At 36.8% G+C, this 18,380-nt stretch overlaps 1 protein-coding gene across 1 annotated transcript in view; it reads right to left on the bottom strand.

Annotated features, from left to right (window-relative positions):
* The window catches only part of LOC136247677 (1-phosphatidylinositol 4,5-bisphosphate phosphodiesterase beta-4-like), a 74,106-nt gene extending 56,028 nt beyond the window's left edge, over positions 1–18,078 (bottom strand). Inside the window, exons 1-6 of the mRNA XM_066039505.1 lie at positions 17,900–18,078; positions 6,469–6,549; positions 5,808–5,858; positions 2,770–2,919; positions 1,945–2,024; positions 1,743–1,796 (exon numbers count right to left, since the gene is read on the bottom strand). Of these exons, the coding sequence (XP_065895577.1) occupies positions 1,743–1,796; positions 1,945–2,024; positions 2,770–2,919; positions 5,808–5,858; positions 6,469–6,549; positions 17,900–17,998 (515 nt within the window). The 5' untranslated portion in view covers positions 17,999–18,078. The remainder of the gene's footprint in view (positions 1–1,742; positions 1,797–1,944; positions 2,025–2,769; positions 2,920–5,807; positions 5,859–6,468; positions 6,550–17,899) is intronic.
* Between the last annotated feature and the right edge of the window lie 302 nt (positions 18,079–18,380).

Raw genomic sequence — 18,380 nt, 5'->3', positions numbered from 1 at the left:
ATTTCCTTTCATGACAGCTTGGCAGTATTAGTTAGGCACAGTCAAGTCCAAAAATGTATTGAGACTAGCCTTAAACCCTTCCAAAGAGTTTCTATTAAATTTAAAAAAAATCTATTTAATAGTATCTTATGCTAACTGACTAACTGATGCCTCCAGCCAAGCATAGCTTGACAATGGATAATGCTATAGAGTTGATTTTTCCACTGTTCAATGTCACTTCATCTTGAGATGTGCCTTTCGCCAACCACAGTACATACAATACACACATCATGGATTTGTCTTTGTCTTCCTTTGTGTTCCAGTTCCTTTCTCTGACAATGCAAGGTGTTGATTCAAGATAGAGAGACAAGGCTTCCTGGGGCTGTGTTGGCTATTTTCGCCTGTATTTTCACTAGCGACTGGCAGAGATGCTCCTCGTACTGTTCTTTTAATGGGCACAGCATAAAATGTAATGGCCACCTCTCCCTTTCCGTTATGTAATTGATTGTGGGGCACATGCTCTGACGTAAAATTACATAAATGGAATTCCTGACTCCATTCTATGCAGTATTCCCTGGTTTATTTTGTTAGAATTACTAGGGTTGGAACAATCATGGTTTTCAGTACTCATGTACTCTCTAGAGTTACTGATTGAGTACTCATGAATACTAGCTATAGTCTGTTCTCATTCACCTGGGCCCTTGTTTCTTGTTAATAATTCTTGCTACATGGGCCAGCTGCCCAAAGACTTAGTAATGCTGTGAAGCCCTTTAAATGCCGGAACTGTTAATCAAAAAGCACTTTGATACAGGTGAGAACAAGTGAGTTATGAGGGACATGCTTATAACATGAAAACATGCTTGTTCCAGTACAAAACCATTGGGAGTGAACACATGTTCACTTCTTTGATATTACTATATTTGACAGGGGCTCAGGTGAATGCATACCAGTAGTAATACACATTTGACATATTTTATACTGACCTTAGGCAGTTTACTTTTTCAAGTAGCAACAATGATACACACACTGTATTAAAGTAGTGAAGTTAGCATTCCTGACAAGGAATAATACTAATCAAACTCTATAGCTTTCATTATGACACTTCCTATTGGCAAATGCATCATGTGAGCTGTGTCATATGATCTTAATGAATACTCAAGTATTTGCAGTATTTGTTTCAGCCCTAATAATTAAGTAAACAAACAAGTAGAAGAAAAATTTGAAATTTTAGGAATCAATGAAAAAATAACAAAACTATGGAACAGCTAAAAGTGGTGTAACAAGGAAGCTAGGTTGCAGATATAGGGATATAGCATATCTGCAGGTAGAGGCAACCTTCCTGCTTAACCACTTTTCAGCTATTCCTTTTACTTTGATCCCTAATCCAGTATATATAAAGTTCCTAATGTTTCCTTCTCCTTGTATTGAACAGCAGTAGTGGATACAGGGGGGTTGCAATGGTTTCAGCTGAAAACCCCTCTGAAAATAGCGTTGTGCACCCCTAATTTATTTACGAGTTGTCATGTGGGTGATAAAATCACCAAGAGTTATAGATAGTGTATTATTATATTAGTACTTCTACTGGTGAAATTTCATGCTGTTCAACAACAGCGTTGACCAGCATGTTGTGACCTTTCTTTTTTTTTGGTCTTCAACCTACAGCTGGGCTGAAATTGAGTTGAACCTGAAACCCATCTGAAAAATTCTAAATCTGCCACTGAACCGTTTCACAGTGGGACATACACACAAACAAACAGACTTACGTATTCAGGTACAAGTGTCCATATCCATTAGCATGTAACATGAGTTTAGCCCTCCTGTGTGATTGTAACATCAATAGTAATGAGAGAGACAAAGACATTGACAATTGGACAAACACACATACGGAGGACACAAAGACAAGGAGATATAGACATTTATTCAGACAGACAAGTGACAGGCTACTACACACATACTATTACTCACATTTTTTTAATCATGGTTTGCATGGAACAGTTGAACTGGTAGAGATTGTGTGTTATCGAGTTAACTGCAATCATCCAGGACTATGAGTTGGTGGGGAAACACCTCTAACAATATTACCTTATATGGGTGCATGTAGTGTACTAAATAAATTAACTTGTTCTGAGTATTCATCCTATGGCTATGTTTCACTTGTGATGTAAGAAGGATTAAAGTGCTATCAAGGGATTTACCCTACAAGAATGTTTGGGGACCAAAACACATGGTGGAAATACGTTTCAACTTACGGTATAAGCAAGCCAATCTATTTATTACATCCTATCAATAACTCATTACCAGTTGATTTACTTAAAAGAGCGTTAGCTGATTCACCATACAGCCCACAAGACTTAGTTACGTTAGATAGCAGACAAAGTGTGGAAAGTGGCATTGCAATAAAACCAGTTGCACTGCTTCACAACAAATGAACCTCTTTCATTACAGTAGTTATTTTAGCCTTACCCATGAATAAGCTTTCTTTTGATGTGTCTGGTTTTAGAGTTAGGCAGGCCGAGTAACCTGGCCATATAAACCTGTTTTGTGTAAATAAGCATTCCGCAAAATTCTATACAGCTTTCAAGTGCAAAATATTTTGCCACGTTGTCTTATGATGTTGGTTAAGTAACTAGCTATGTACAAGTGGTAACTAACTTGAAACAGCTCAATACTACTACACAAGAATGAACAAACACACACCCATACACAAACATGCAATACATACACACACAAACAGACTACACATACACACATACCGATTGACATACACAACACATGTACAGACAGACTTACATTAGCCACTTCCCTATTCTGAGCTACTAAAGTAATGAACTCCAAGTTGACAATCCCATCCTTCCTGTATACTAGATGTAATATGCAATTGTCGATATCTTCATCATCTGTATCCCCTCTGATCAGCTTCTCCTTCAGGTTACCACTAGACTGTAGAGAATACAATAGTGTATGATATAATAGTATATGATATATTTAGGCATGAGGCTACTATGCTGCAAAAGTTGAGCATTATGCTTTTGAGCAGTGCTCAAAAAATCACCTATTATGCTTTTGAGAATTGCCCATTATTCCCAAAATTATGTCACCATAATTGGATAATAATGCCAGTTTATTGCTGTATCAGACCATTTTCATTGATGTTTAAGCTTCAAATGGTCTTGAATTCTTTAGCTGGTTGCTGTATTAGAGTACTTCATTCCAATGTGGCTGCTTTATTGGAATAAATAATATTCAGTGACTGCTCTATTAGAATTTCTGACTGCTCTATTAGAGTATCTTGATCATTTCTAACGGAATTGTGCAATCTGCAGATTTTCCTACTGTTAAAGCTTTATAATCACCTCAAAATGCTAGCATAATTCCTGATTCCCACACATACTTATTATGCCCGAAATTATGCCGGCATAATTGCCGCATCCCTATATATATTAGTATATGATATTATGATATAGTAGTATATGATATAGTAGTATATGGTATACTATTGTATGGCAGGTTAAAGGTTATGATCCCAACAGGTCTCTGGCTCCAGGATAACCTCTTTATTGCAGGGACTAAAGTAAAATTAATTTTATCACTATAAGGACACCTCACTAATTGGACACCTTGATAATCAGGACACTTGTCCATGGTCCCATTTGTACACACAGGACATCTCACTGACACTTGTTCATGGTCTAGAAAACATAGCATGCTATCCTCATTTCACAGTTATAATTGACACTAATACGACAGTGATTGGTTACAAATACAGCCATCCCACAATATCTACTATTATTTTTAAATTGTTAATTTAATAGGGAACGCTGCAATAAATAGTAGTGAAACAAGAGATGAATGATGGTATTACAGCATAGCTTAGAGGGAAGTCCCTACTTTGGTATTCAATGCCAAAGTACGGACTTCCTACTGAGCTATGCTGTAATACCATCATTCAACTCTCGTTTCAGTACTTTTTATTGCATAGATCCTGCTTAAATTAACATTTTTTTAAAATACTGGTTGTTTAGTTTTTGTTGTGGCACAGCTAGCTATACAATGTAACTTGCATTAGTCCACTTGTATTTTCCACATCTGTGGTATGGGGAAGGCAGATATCATCATGCATCACTTATAAACATCTTGCCCATTTGCTCAGTGAAAATTGGAGTTCCTTATATCTGTGGATATGGGCTGGCTATGCTGTAATATGGAGTTCTCCTTGCTGTGCTCTTCAATAATGTGTATCAGGGGATTGCATTCTAGATCCAAGTGTCCCCGTGTGCCTCTAGCTGTTGACCTTGCTGTTGCTGGGGGCACCTGTCTCCTTTAGAACAATAATATACTTGCTTCCTTTTCTTATACAAATATGTTTACCAGAACAATGTAACTTGTAACTGTTCTATCATACATGACCGTTGTATTAGAGTGACTGTTGTATTAGACCAATAAGGAGCGAGGTAATCTTGTTTACTGTTAAGTAAATAGCCAGATTAATAAGAGGTAAGGTCTCCACACTCTATCGCTATTAGTCCACCTTTCATGGGCGTGGTTACGAACCTATTGTGAACGGGATCCCAATCGTGAAGTTGCAGCTGAAAGCATAGATATAGACAAGTACTTGGGATTGGAATCATCTCATCTGAGCCCATTTACTTCAATACAAACACGTTCGCCAGATCATTGTTACCCCCTTTGAAAAAGGCGGGATAGTGAAATACACTTTTTACAGTATGTTTCTGTAAAATGTCAATATGTGAGAGTGTTTTTTAGTTGTTGGTAAGCCATCCTCATGAAGGGGATGGTTAATTAGCAGTAGGGCCTGGTTTGTAGGCGTATCTCTCAATGCGGCTAGCTGATATGTAGTGACCATTATTGAAGGAACCAGACTTATAGCACACGGCAACTAATTATTAATGTTTTAGGAAGTAGTCACAAGAGTAGAACTAGTTTTTTGTGTGATAAATTTGAACATATTGCTACTTCCGGTAACAATGATCTGGCATGAAAAACCAGATGATTCCAATCCTGGGTACTTGTCTGTATATCTATGCTAAAAGTAAGTGTTGATACAGAAAATTAATGCCTCAGTATGGCTTCGTTGGATGAAGAAGACAAGCAGCCTGATCAAAGATAAAAGAAAAGACAAGGCGCAGAGGGCCTACACTTGTCTGAACCCCAAAAGGCACATCCCACTGGTGAGTTTGTTATTGTGGCATAAAATGGTGACCGTGCGCTGTGTTGTTTGGCCTCTAGCTTTGCAACTGTGGTCAGGCAGTGATCATGAGACAGTGAAACAAAATTTGAGGTTTGGCAATTTTTTAAAAAAAACTCTATATCTGGCCACCTGTAAGTGTTTTGTTATATTTAATGTTGTATTATGTATTATATGGACTAGTACTATTCCATAAAGTGATTTTTTTGTTGCATAAAATGTTTATAATATGATTTTTGAAGGTGGAATTTTGGGCAGTGCACAAAATTGTTTTTGCAATCCCTACTTAAACAGTACAGTATTGATAGACCAGGAATATGGTTCTATCAAAACAATAATTATAACAGTTAACACTGCTCTATCATAAACATAGAAAGATCAGATAGGACCATTAAACAAGTATGTACAGTTAACAGTCATGAATAAACTACTTCACTTCCAGACCTGTGTGGGTCCAAAATGTTTGGCCTTACCATGGAGGTGTTTCCTACTTTGAAGAGTTCATTAAGAGACATTTCACTCTATACCATACTGACATATATCAAATATGTTAGTATACACTCCCCAGAGAATACTTATCACACATACATACATAAACATCAAATCATAATGACAACCTCACCTCAGAGACTCGGACGTCACTGATCAAGTTGATATCCCAATAAAGTGCTTCCTGTAACCATAGCAACATACACACAATGTGTATGAAGTATGCACACTACAATAACATTTCTATCCTTAGCACCATATACTGAAATTCATTGCTTGTTCACTACTGTTAGCTGATATGTAAAAGTCAATTGGATGATGAATTACCTCAGTGACATACTAAGTTCATACCCGTTTCATCCCACTAAGCCAAACTTAATATTATGCAGAAATATGATCACATAATTTGTCCCAATGCTACATAGTAGAACGGATTTGTTTGAAATACTTAAACTTAATTGATGCATACCTAACACTAAGGCTGCATTCGTGACTGAAAACAATAGTGCCAAATGTGTTAGTTGGACAATTGTACACATAACAGTATACATTACAAGCACTTCACAATAGACACTAGGTACCAAATATTTTAAAGAGGTCATCCTCTTTCAGAGGTAAGAATGTATGGACCAGACCAAACTCTTTGTCCTTATAGTTATGGAGATGTAATTGAGAGCATTGCAAAGTATACTACATAAGCTACCGTACACACACACACACACACACACACACACACACACACACACACACACACACACACACACACACACACGCACACATGCACACACACAAACCTTATTCTTTTCTCCACGGGCTGACAGGTAAAACCCGTCAGGATCAACCTTGAAGATTAGGGAAACCCCCACCTGATCATTCTATGTACAACAACAAGCACACAAAGCTACATTCTAATTAATGATACAAATCATAGCCCTATAACATATTGCAACACATGATTGCACAACCAAACATGCGCTCAAAATTGGCATAACTTTCACATAATGTAGAGTTTGTTTCTTAGCTAGGAAAGCCAAAGTGTTGGGTGGCTGAAAGTAGAGCACTTCCATCAATTTGCACATTAGAATATTCTATAGATGTTGGGTTGACCTTTTATTTAAGATCACAACATGTTTGATGACATACAACCAATCTTCTCTAGGCTATAGAGTAGTTTACTGATTCATATCTCTCCAAAAATTTTGAACCGATTCAAACATGGGCTTGAATTTTACTGCTCTATCAGAGTAAGTGACTTCTCTATCAAAGTATCTCAATCTTTTAAACCATTTTATGCTTGCACTGTTTCAGTGGTATATTCAAAAGAGTTTGCATCAAGCTACAAGGAAAAACTTGTAATAATTTTGCACCAATCATTCCTAAACTTATCTGATTATTACGGAATAACCCCTAATTCTTTCAACTACCCAAAATTATGCCGGCATAATAAACACATCCCTAGCCAGTACTACCTGTATGGGTTATGTTATGCTAATGACTTATAACAAAGAATTCTGATTGGATAAGACACAATGTGACATGCCCATTTTTATGACTTTAATCTGTGCTGTTTTCCAAGGCTAGGTAAGGTTACAAAGAAAGGTGAGATTGCTACAAAACCCAGCATCTTCTCAAAATACATGGGTCATGTTTTTAGCTTAGCTTAGCACTTCTGGTTGCAAAGACCTGTACTGCAGATAGATAATCACAAATGGCAATTAGAATGTGAAAGAAGAAATCCAAACATGCTTGGCAAAATTTCATAAGAATTAGTAAAAAAATGCCAGTCACATTGCTGATAACTATAATTAAGCGCAGATCAGATTTTATTTGACAATGAACTGGAAATCATAGTAAAAAAGTTTTAGGGCGATGATAAAGTCCAATTAAAATGAGCGTCCAAACCATTTTAATGTTTATGAGTTCTTGTCCAACAACCTCTGGTTATCAAATTAATTTTTAAATGATTACAAAAAAATTGTTCACAATCAGCTGTCAAACAATCACCTATTCAATTTTGGCATTTTTAGGATACTGAGTTGTCTGATTTAACTGCATATTAAACTAGTAACAGCGACCACTTATCACATAACAGATCACACCTCAGTACTTAATTAGAATATCTGAATTCTGTAACTTGTACTTATACTGCTAAGCCAATGAAATATGTATATGGCTGATTGGAAATAGCATAACAGCATAAAATGTGACTAGTAATGAAAGTTTGAAAACCCCACTAATCCTAGATACACATCACATGTTAGCTGATCAGTTTACACACAAACCATAAGAAACACACATATCATATATCTAGTGTTGTTTTAGAGCTGCAAAATTCAATAGTTTAGTTCTGGTTCATAGTCCACTGCAGTTTTAGTTATTTTAATTCTAGTACCCCAATTCCACATACTGTATAGCAGGATATCTTTGAAAGGTTAACTGTTCAAAAAAACAGTGTTTGATTGTAAATTTGAAAAAATATTTTTGAAACGGATCCTCTTTACCATGCTGCACCTTAATAAAATCAACTACAAGGGTTTGTGAACTCAACTAGCAATGGTTGTGTTATCATGTACAGTAGAATATGATTTGGTTGTTTAGTTAAGCACAAATATTGATAAACATGCACCTATCTGGCTTAGTCTCATGTGGCCAGACCACTTTTCCTCTTACGGTGCTTATCAATTAGAAATTATAGGTGCCAGCTTGAAACAAAGTCTGGTACACTTTCAATCAGCCTATTGTGTTTGCAATTCATTTTGCAGCAATAAAGCATTTATCAATTCATATCTTTCTTAGATTTCCTGGGCCTATATTTAGTAGACAATGGAGTGGTTAATGTGAGCTTCATGCACTGTGTTAACAGACTTTTAATGACACCAACGGCTCTCATAAAAACCATAAGTTATTATACGGAAAGACTAACAGTTGTTCCAAGGAGCTCACGATTTTGATTTGCCTTAAGGCCAGGATTGTCAGTGAGCTCTTTTGAGAAATTGTGTGAAGAGAGCATACTTGTGTGCACCTTATCAGAGAAAGTTGATTCATAACTAAAACAAAGCTGTTGAAAAAATCGATAAGTCATCTACGGACATTCTTTCCAAATTAAATGCACCACCACAGACAGAGTTGTCTCATTCCAGACTACGTACTGGAGAGAAGTGATCTGCTGAGACTGCCAGCTAGGAGAACCTGTTGAAGAAGGAGAAGAAAAGCTGAGATGATGTGGAAGCTACAGCAAACAAGTTTTAGGTACACACAAAGTTATGCTCTTAATACTAAAAAACTAACATAACTCTACTGCAGCCTCCACTGCACCTTTTACACCAGAAGTAACTGTAAGTATGCATGTTGAAAAATCTAATCCTATTTTTATAGAGAGCAGGGAAGTTTGTATAAGAAATCACCATGTTACACCAAAGCATAAACTAGTTATGTTTTTAAGCAGACAATGCTACATCTGAAAGTAGTTGAATCAGAGGTCTTACATGATTGCACTATCAATGCAATGGCTGATAAAGCTCAAGAAGATAATAGAGTTCTCCATCACATAAATCAATGCTAAGGGAGTCTCCAAAAGAGCTCGAGTGGTTTAGTTGGGAAATTCCATGCATAGAATTGAAGTAAGCTGCTCCCCCACACTGTGGTGGATGATTCTACATAATGTACTACTCAACGCCAAGGAGAAATTTATCTGCTTCAGGATCCTGAAGATGTAGTGTAAGCAACTCTGCCAAATTCAAAAGGCTGTGTCAATGATGCTACAATTATGTAAATGGAGTACACAAGCAGGTACTAATGTTGTTCTCCTTTACTTGTTATAACAATGTCTGCTACATGCAAGCACAGTAATGAGTCAGTAGGTTGTTTGCCCAGGAGATTACATGATTATCAGACAATTCTCTGATGGTGTTAGTAACTGCTGTCACTGATACAGTAATCATAAAAGGCCGCAAGCACAGAAAGATCTGTTATAACAAGTAAAGGAGAACAACATTAGTACCTGCTTGTGTACTCCATTTACATAATTGTAGCATCATCGACACAGCCTTTTGAACTTGGCAGAGTTGCTTACACTACATCTTCAGGATCCTGAAGCAGATAGTTTCTCCTTGGCATTGAGTAGTACATTATGTAGAACCATCAACCACAGTGTGGGGGAGCAGCTTACTTCAATTCTATGCATGGCAGTGATATTGCTAGTAGCTGCTGCAGCAGCGATTCTTCAGTTGGAAATGTTTCATCCTTTACTGATGATAAAGATGATGATAAAATCACTGCATCATACTTATGATGATGACTTCGATGTAAACAATTTACAAGATGCTAATACTGGTAGTGCTATAAACAAGAGTTGACATGATAACAGTGTAAGGCTGTTGAAGTTCACCATTGATCTTATCTCCAGCTAGGCTAAATGAGATCAACTAGGCCTAATATCGACTGTTTTTGTCGACCAACCAATGGACAGAGGTTACGTGATAATAGGAGACATCATCAATAAAAATGTGCGTCCTTTATTCCAACTTCATGACTATACTACAGTTGCTACATTGTTTCCATTCATATGTTGTGTTGAACAGAATTAGTGTTGCTGAACTATCAGACAATTGTCTGCCATTGACATTTCTTTAGAGATCAGCAAAGAATGGTATCATGGCATATCCCCAGTGTATATTCTGAGGAAATGTCTTACAAATCTGAAGTGGTATGAAGATGTAATCTCATGAAAGTATGGTCTCTCTTTTCTTAATAAATTATATGATCCAACTCAAGAGTGATGAGTAATTTATTACAGGCTGACATTTACAGATACCCATACTCATTCTATGGATATGTACATATGAACTTTTCTAATATATAATCAAAAATCATTTCAAAAATTTTTGTGCTTGCTTGGTACTACCATACAGTAGATTAATATGTACATGGTCACTACATTCATGTAGCTCATAGTCATTCAAAGATACTCTTTACTGTTTCATGCATAGCAGTGGCTACGAGAGCAAGAATACTAACATCTTTATTAATCAAGCTTCAGATTGTCCCTATCTCGGCAAACATATTTCAAAAATTGCCACCCCTGAAAATATAAATAGTCACTAGAAATACATATGCATAGTTCATATACTTATGACCAAAAGCAACAAATCACTTTTATTAGTTTAAATAATACAGCATGAGAGGATGTACCTGAGTGGTCTGACACTTGGAGAGATTCAGCTCATACAATATTGTGGTAAAAATCAGAAATCAAGTCTGTAACCTCCATGTTGTTTTTGTTTTTTTTAAACTTTTTTTTGTAAATTAGAGTTTTCCATAAATTAACTTATGAGGGTGGAAATCAGAAATCATGCTGGAAGTCAGGAAATATCATATGCTGTCAGACCAATCAGCATGATGTACCCCAGCTTACCACATCTTACACAGTGAGCCTCGTTACAAGAAATCCTACTATAGTATGTTCACGTTGAGCTGAACCCTCAAAAACATTTAATAACTCATGGATGCAATTACACACAATCTTGAAATTTGGCTCATTTGTAGTACTGCTTGACCCGCTAAAAATGTTTCAAAATCTTTTTGTTCAAATGTTTGACATAATATTTACGACCAATCAAAATTTTCACAATACATTTCCTATGGGGAAGCCATATAAGTACAGTGTCCAATACAGCCCTTTCCCGAACTTGTAATGGAGCCAAACCGTACGTGTCTGTTGTTGACACCTTTGCTGTTACCAATAATCATCTGGTTGGCTGAAATTTTAACTATGTTGAGAAAAAATCCACTTTTAATTTTTAGCCGTTTTTCAGGATTCAGCTCAACGTGAACATACTATAAGTTTTGGGAGTGCACAGAATTCAACAACATTTTTCTGATATTTGCATTGCCCAATAAACTTTCTGGACTGGCATAAACAAGTTATACCTTGCTTCTCAATACGTCATCAAGTCCTTCTCCAACATGCATACTCAACTGATTAGCCTTTCCAACAAAATTCTTTTTTGATCCATCATTAAGGATGTCAAAGGGCTTACACTTAAAACAATAGTTATATATAGCTACTTATACATGCTACCCTGGTCATGGTGCACCTCCCCTTGTCAAACCCTCCTGACAGGTAGTAACAATGATGACAACAGAGAGCCAGAGGCACAACATGGTGTAAGTTACATCATAATTAGCCACACATATTTTGCACTAACACGTTGGCATCCTGTCAGTAGTATACAACTACTAAACCATTTTTAGCCGTCTTACTTCTTAGCTTATCAAAAACCAGTAGAAGACCTGTGTATATGACAGACTTTCTATAACCAGTTGGTAAAACAACCAACATGTCATTTCCAGACAAGAAACTCTGTATTGCATCGCACTGCTTGGATTACTTCATGGATGGCATCTTCAACTGCTGCAGCTTTGATTGATGAACTTCCACAGCCATGATCGTGCTCTGCCATAATCTATCTTAACTATAAACTTTCCGGTACTTATGTGAGGCTTAGAAACAATCAACACCCAACATTCAACTGGGTTGCTGATACAACAGGCCCATTGGAAGTGTACCAGACCCTCTTTCAATCAGGTCCTTATAATTTCTATCAATAAGGACTGTGTGGGAGAAAAAGTGGTCTGGCCACACGAGACTAATCTGGATTTGGTAGAATTGCATCTACAGTAGTTACCCCTTCCCTTTTCATAGTTTGAACCATGTTGTTTGGTCTTAATGTTAATCCAAACAGCCTGTGTGGATTAAGCAACAAATAGTTTCTTAGCCCTTCCAGCTGTTTTCACTCAGGCTAGGATAATGATTTTCTCTTAGGTTTCAAGCCTTGTGGTATCACTTGTGAAGTTGAATTGTGTTGTCCTTCCAGCGGTCGGTGCCTAGCTATACTGGCTGAGGTCTATAGAGTGTTGAGGTGTTGTAATGATTATTATCATACAGTACGATAGTAACTGTATAATAGGGACCACAAAGGAGTGGGCGTGGCCCATGAAATAATATCACCCAAAAAACAGCCTCAATTTCCCCTTACTACGATGAGGCGGTATTGGTTAGGTAATCGACCCGAAACGCTTTCAATAAGTTGTTACGGAATTTTAAAAATAATTTATTTAATGGAATTTTCTAGTGACTGACTGACTGATGCCCTCAGACAAGCGTAACTCGATAACGGCTAAGGCTACAGGCTTGATTTTTTTACTGTTCAACGTCGCCTTGGCCTGACAGGTAACTTTAGGCATACCGCAGTACATACAATGCATTCTTCATGGACTTACCAGTGTCCTCCTTTGTGTCCCATTCATCTTCGCTGACAGCAAAAAGTGTTGATTTGGCGATAGCACGTGATGGCTTCCCTTCCGCGTAACAGTCGTCCGTATTTGTCATAGTGGCTATTTTGATAGCAGAGGTGCTTTTCAAAGAGTTCTTGATTCGTACTGCTGTGTAACAGGTTGAACCTCGCCGACAACGAAGCATAATGGATACTTCACTTTTCATATGATAATTGATATAACCGGGGGGCGCGGTACCATTTCTTTCGGTATGCATGGATTGCAGAGGTGCTTTTCGAACAGTTCTTGATTCGAAATACTGTGTAATGGGTTGCCCAAAGCTGACAACAAAGTGTAATGGATACTTCACTTTTCAGACAATAATTGGGGCGTGCGGTGCCATTTCAGATGTGGTATACATGGGTTCACTAGTCATAATAATTATTTACAAAAAAAAGTTAATAAACAAGTACACAGAAAAATTTGGAATTTTCAATTAGAATAGGGACCATAGCACATCGAGAAAAAGTACTGAAACAAGTTGGAGTAGTGCATGATATTAAATCACAGTAAAACAATAAGAAGTGTTATATCCCTACTGTGCATTTCCATTATGGTATCTTGAGCACAGTAGGGATATAACACTTCTTATTGTTTTATTGGGATTTAATATCATGCACTACTCCAACTTGTTTCAGTACTTTTTCTCAATGTTCTATGGTCCCTACTCTAGTTGAAAATTCCAAATTTGTCTGTGTACTTGTAAATCTAATACTATATACAAAGCCATTACTAAAATTTATAATCCACAACACCATTTCAGCTGTTTCATGGCCTGATTTCACAACTTTTGTTTTTTACCCAGACTTTCTGAAAGCCACACCTTTTTATACAGCTTGGCTATTTTTGCATGGATTTCACTTCTTTTTGCATTCTAAATATATACCCCAAAGCCAACCATTAACTGGCTTTGAGGTTTGTTTTATTATTGTTCTTTTCATCTACAGATGCAATATATGACAAACAATTAAGTGCTCTATATACCAACACAGAAAAATACCTACCAATCCGATACCAAAGCCAAATAAATGATCTACATAATTGCTTTATAATTTTTTGCTTGTTCATGTATATTAGTCAGAGTCAATTATTACTGCCTGACATAGGCCATTTGTCAGGCAAATATCATGCATGGCTGACCACAATGGAACCTGCCTGACAAAATGTCAGATCAAAATACAAGGAAGTAGTCCAAGGTTGTATAGTTTTTTAGTGCATAAGTAAATAATGAACACAATAATGATTGTACCATTATACATACTAAATCTATTGATGTGTTCCCTGAATACCAAATTGTGTAAAGCAGCAGCAGTGTATCAATGTCAGGTAAAGCTTTAGTTCGCCTGACATTTTCACTGGGGTTTTTAAAAAATTATAATTGTCTCTGATATTAGCTATTCAAAAAAATTAAAAATTTCAAAAAGAAGTAGGGGTTGATATAATATACATACTACAAAGAGTAAGGAAACAAGCTCAAAAATGTTACAGCTGAAATGAGAAATGATCCAGCAGTAAAAAGTAAGGAAACAAGATTAGATGACTACTTGCTAAAATGAGACACACTTTAATGCTTACTTTTGGCTAGCATCTTGAAATGAGACCATCAAATTAGCCAAAAGTAGGGTGTCACATTTTAGCAAGTAATCGTCTAATCTTGTTTCCTTACTTTTTGTAGTAAGTATATTATATCAACCCCTACTTCTTTTTTGAAATTTTTAATTTTTTTAAATAGCTAGTTTGTTTACTTTTTTGTCTAGCTAGCTAGCTAGCTATATTATACTCTTTTTGTTTTCCACATAGTATAAATATCACTTGAAGCAGTTATCTTTTACCTTCGTACGCAATAAGTACTTCTAAAATAATTATTGTCTGTCTTTTAAGGCTATTACAGCAACTGTTTAAGGCTTCCGCTGCATTTCTAATGGCCTAAATGTTGATGATTTTACAGTAAAACATCACTGGAGAGTCCACCATTATAAGAATGGAACCCTTGCTTTTAGAAGTCTGGATCCCGAAGTAGATCCGACATTATTAAGCTAGCTACCTCACAAAAAGATGACTACACAACGTTAACAAATGCTAGAGATAACTCGCAACCATTAAGCACCTCGATTATTAATTATCCTTCAAGAAGAACAAATAAACAGATGAATGATGAAAGCAAACAGCATGGTGCAGTGGACAGAATGTAATTGGAACAACAGATTCGTGAATCCGACGTCATTACCTTGACTGTCTGAAATTTCTGGAGCCGTACACCTTGCGCTACCGGGTCTTACAGCAGGCAGGCTGGCAGACAAAATGTAGGTGAATTTAGAAATTTTTAAAACTCACTGTACATCAAAACATTTGACTTTTCGCTTTGTCTACCCAAGGTACAGCATCATTATAACAGTACTAATGCATTCCAGGTGGTTTTTTCGGGTAAAACGTATTGCAAGTCCATTTTTTAAGGTGTGAAATTTTGCAAAACCATATGATTCTTACCAACCCCTACTATACAGTACTATCGTACTGTATGATAAAGTTACTGTACCTGCATTTACATAGTTGCAATAACAAAAAATTCCTTCCAAGTTAAGTAATTGTACTATTTGTCTATTGCAGTGACCGCTCCATTAGAGTATCTCAATTTTTCATGCAAAACATGACAATTTGCAATTGCTCAATGTATAACAAAGCAAATCCTGCACTTTTTATGCTAGAATACGATTTGCAGTCTGTTGTCTCAAGTTTTACTAGCATAACTCTTATTTTGATGATTATGATGATGACGATCGGAGTGAGTAGTAGTGTACCACCCTGTATCAAAATGACTATAATATTGGCTTTGAATTGATGGAATACAAGAGAAGTTACTATGGCATTGTACTGCATAGTTCATTTGATTACTTTTGCAATACCACATATTTTTGAGGGGGATTTCTAATAGAACACATAAAGAATATTCCAGATTTCCATTGAAATTATGAGCTATTACTAATGTGTAGATTGTAGCTAGGATTTTCATTTATGAAGTAGAAATTAAGTGAGATGAACAGCTGTGGAAGCAGCGGGTCAGTGGTAAAGGATTTGGGTGATTAGTATGGAAGTCTCTGGTTCAAATACTGGTAAGATTGTTGACATTTTTCATGCACCTTTTGCCCCACCATTTAAAGTATTTCAACCACGCAATTTACAGTTGTACAGTTTTTGCTTTGTAACTCTATGTAGCTGCCAGTACAATTTTGTTTAAGCCATAGGAGGTTTGAGCTATGATGATTAACCTGTATGGACACCAATTTTTAGTTATTCCCCTAACCAGTTTACCCTGTAGGTGTGATAACAAGTTGGCCTCTTTTAATACAAATAATCATCCATAGCTTTATGACTATTAATCAGATTTGCACCAAACTTGGTATGTGATTGTGCAATAATACGTTCTTAAAGTGTAGCAAAGCTCAAAAGAATCTAGTTATGCATTCATGTTTTATAATGGTTTTTGTAAAATGTACAAAAGGAGTAATCTAACCTCCCCTCATGGCCCCCTAAACAAAGAAGGAAACAATGAAGTGATTTTGAAGCCTCATATTTTACGAATGCATTGATATGTGGGGTGGTGAAGTTGCAGCATAAAAATATCCAATCAAAGAAGGGAGATATGTGTGAAAATTGCGTTTTGCTTCTTCCTATAAATATAGTCACGGTGTTGAGGTGCATATTTGATGCCACAATGGCATTCCTTCTATGCCCCCAAATCAACAGTATTTATACATCTCTTTAAGTGTTCTTTTCTTTCTTGTAAACTAGTGTCTTTCCTTAAACTGTTTAATTAACACAGCTTGTGACATTCAAAACATATTTAATTGAAAAAATTGTGGAAGCAACTCTGTAGATCACTGCATGTTGAACCATTGTAATATGATCACCAACCAATGATTATCAAGGTCCAGGTCAGTTATATTTGTACTAAGAGATATTTTCAGACCTTAACTAACTGAGTGTCGTCAAGTATAATGAACCTGGTCTTAAACACCCTTACCTCTAAAAGAGGAGAACCTCTATATCATAACAATCATAGATTCCCAAAGGTTCACAGATCCAATATGGGGAGCACGAATGGTATGAGCTGAGAAGGATACGTCGGTTTACAGCATGTGTTTGTCATTCAGCATAAACTGTAGCCATGCTATCATGAATGGAAATTTGAGGCTGGTTTTACATTAATATTTTTGGCTGGAAAAGCCGAGTTCTTCATAAACCCTAATATACTGTACTACTGTACTATATGACAAATGATAACAGGCTTGTGTGTAGGCATATATAGCCCATGCACACATGTTTGTATACATGAGATGAATCACTAGTAAATTGTGGTGGAGTTATGCACTTATCAAATTTTTGCCTCACCTACCCCCATGCAGGCAATTAAGGAGAGGGAACAGGAGGGGTTTTGACCCAACTCGAGTCTAATTCCCCTACACTGGGGCAAAAGTTTAGGTCTAATCCCCTCCTCTTTGGAACGGAAGAACGGTTCATGCTGATTACCATCAGGATAACAATAAATCATTCAATCATAAATCATAAATCAATCCTATCTCCATTAAAATATCTCAACCATATGTTTCAAGCGGCATTAATTGTCTTAAGCCCTTGTTACGCCTAAATTATTGTCTAATCCCCTCGTTTGCCCGTATGGGGGTAGGTGAGACAAAACTTTGATAGGTGCATTAGTGGGGGATTGGTAGACAACTGGCTACGCCCCAGTAGTGGGGCTTTGGCACTCTTGCAAATTGTCAAATGCCCGTACTGGGAGCTAGGGTAGGTTAATAGGTGCATATAACACGTTATTGGCGTGTTTTAAAAACAAACATTTTGGGTGTAGACATGACATATAGTAGCGAAACTCACTCCGTCCCATTTCCAGAGCGGTGTTCCAGCCGTAAGGATTTCAGGGACCACAGGGGCTTGAGCTCTTCGTTTGTGGTTATAACACACATCGCCCGCCATTGCTTCAGCACTACCTCACAATTGTGTCGCCCTCAGCCTACAAGCCTTGATAGATTCTCGCCCAGCCCAACCCTTGTGGGCTGCGGCGAAACTAATCTCGATATGTACAAACTTGCTCAACCACAAAATTATGTAATACAGGAAACTGTTTTGTCACGTGATCACCGCACATAGCCGTTGTGGTCAACCATGTTTCTCTAAGTAACAAAGATGAGCTAGTGACCTTTATTTAAATTATAATAATTAATAAAGATCTGTGTTACAGTGGAGTGCCTACCTCAAGGTGACTTCAAGCTACCCCCTATACCTTGGTTTCTGCAAGGTATTAAATTCACCCTGTATTAAACACTAAAGTTGTATGCATATGGCTATGCTAACTAAC

Source organism: Dysidea avara, chromosome 2 (genome assembly GCF_963678975.1).
Source record: "Dysidea avara chromosome 2, odDysAvar1.4, whole genome shotgun sequence".
Taxonomy (NCBI): domain Eukaryota; kingdom Metazoa; phylum Porifera; class Demospongiae; order Dictyoceratida; family Dysideidae; genus Dysidea; species Dysidea avara.
The sequence above is the reverse complement of the archived record's forward strand: the minus strand, read 5'-3'. Positions and strand labels throughout refer to the sequence as shown.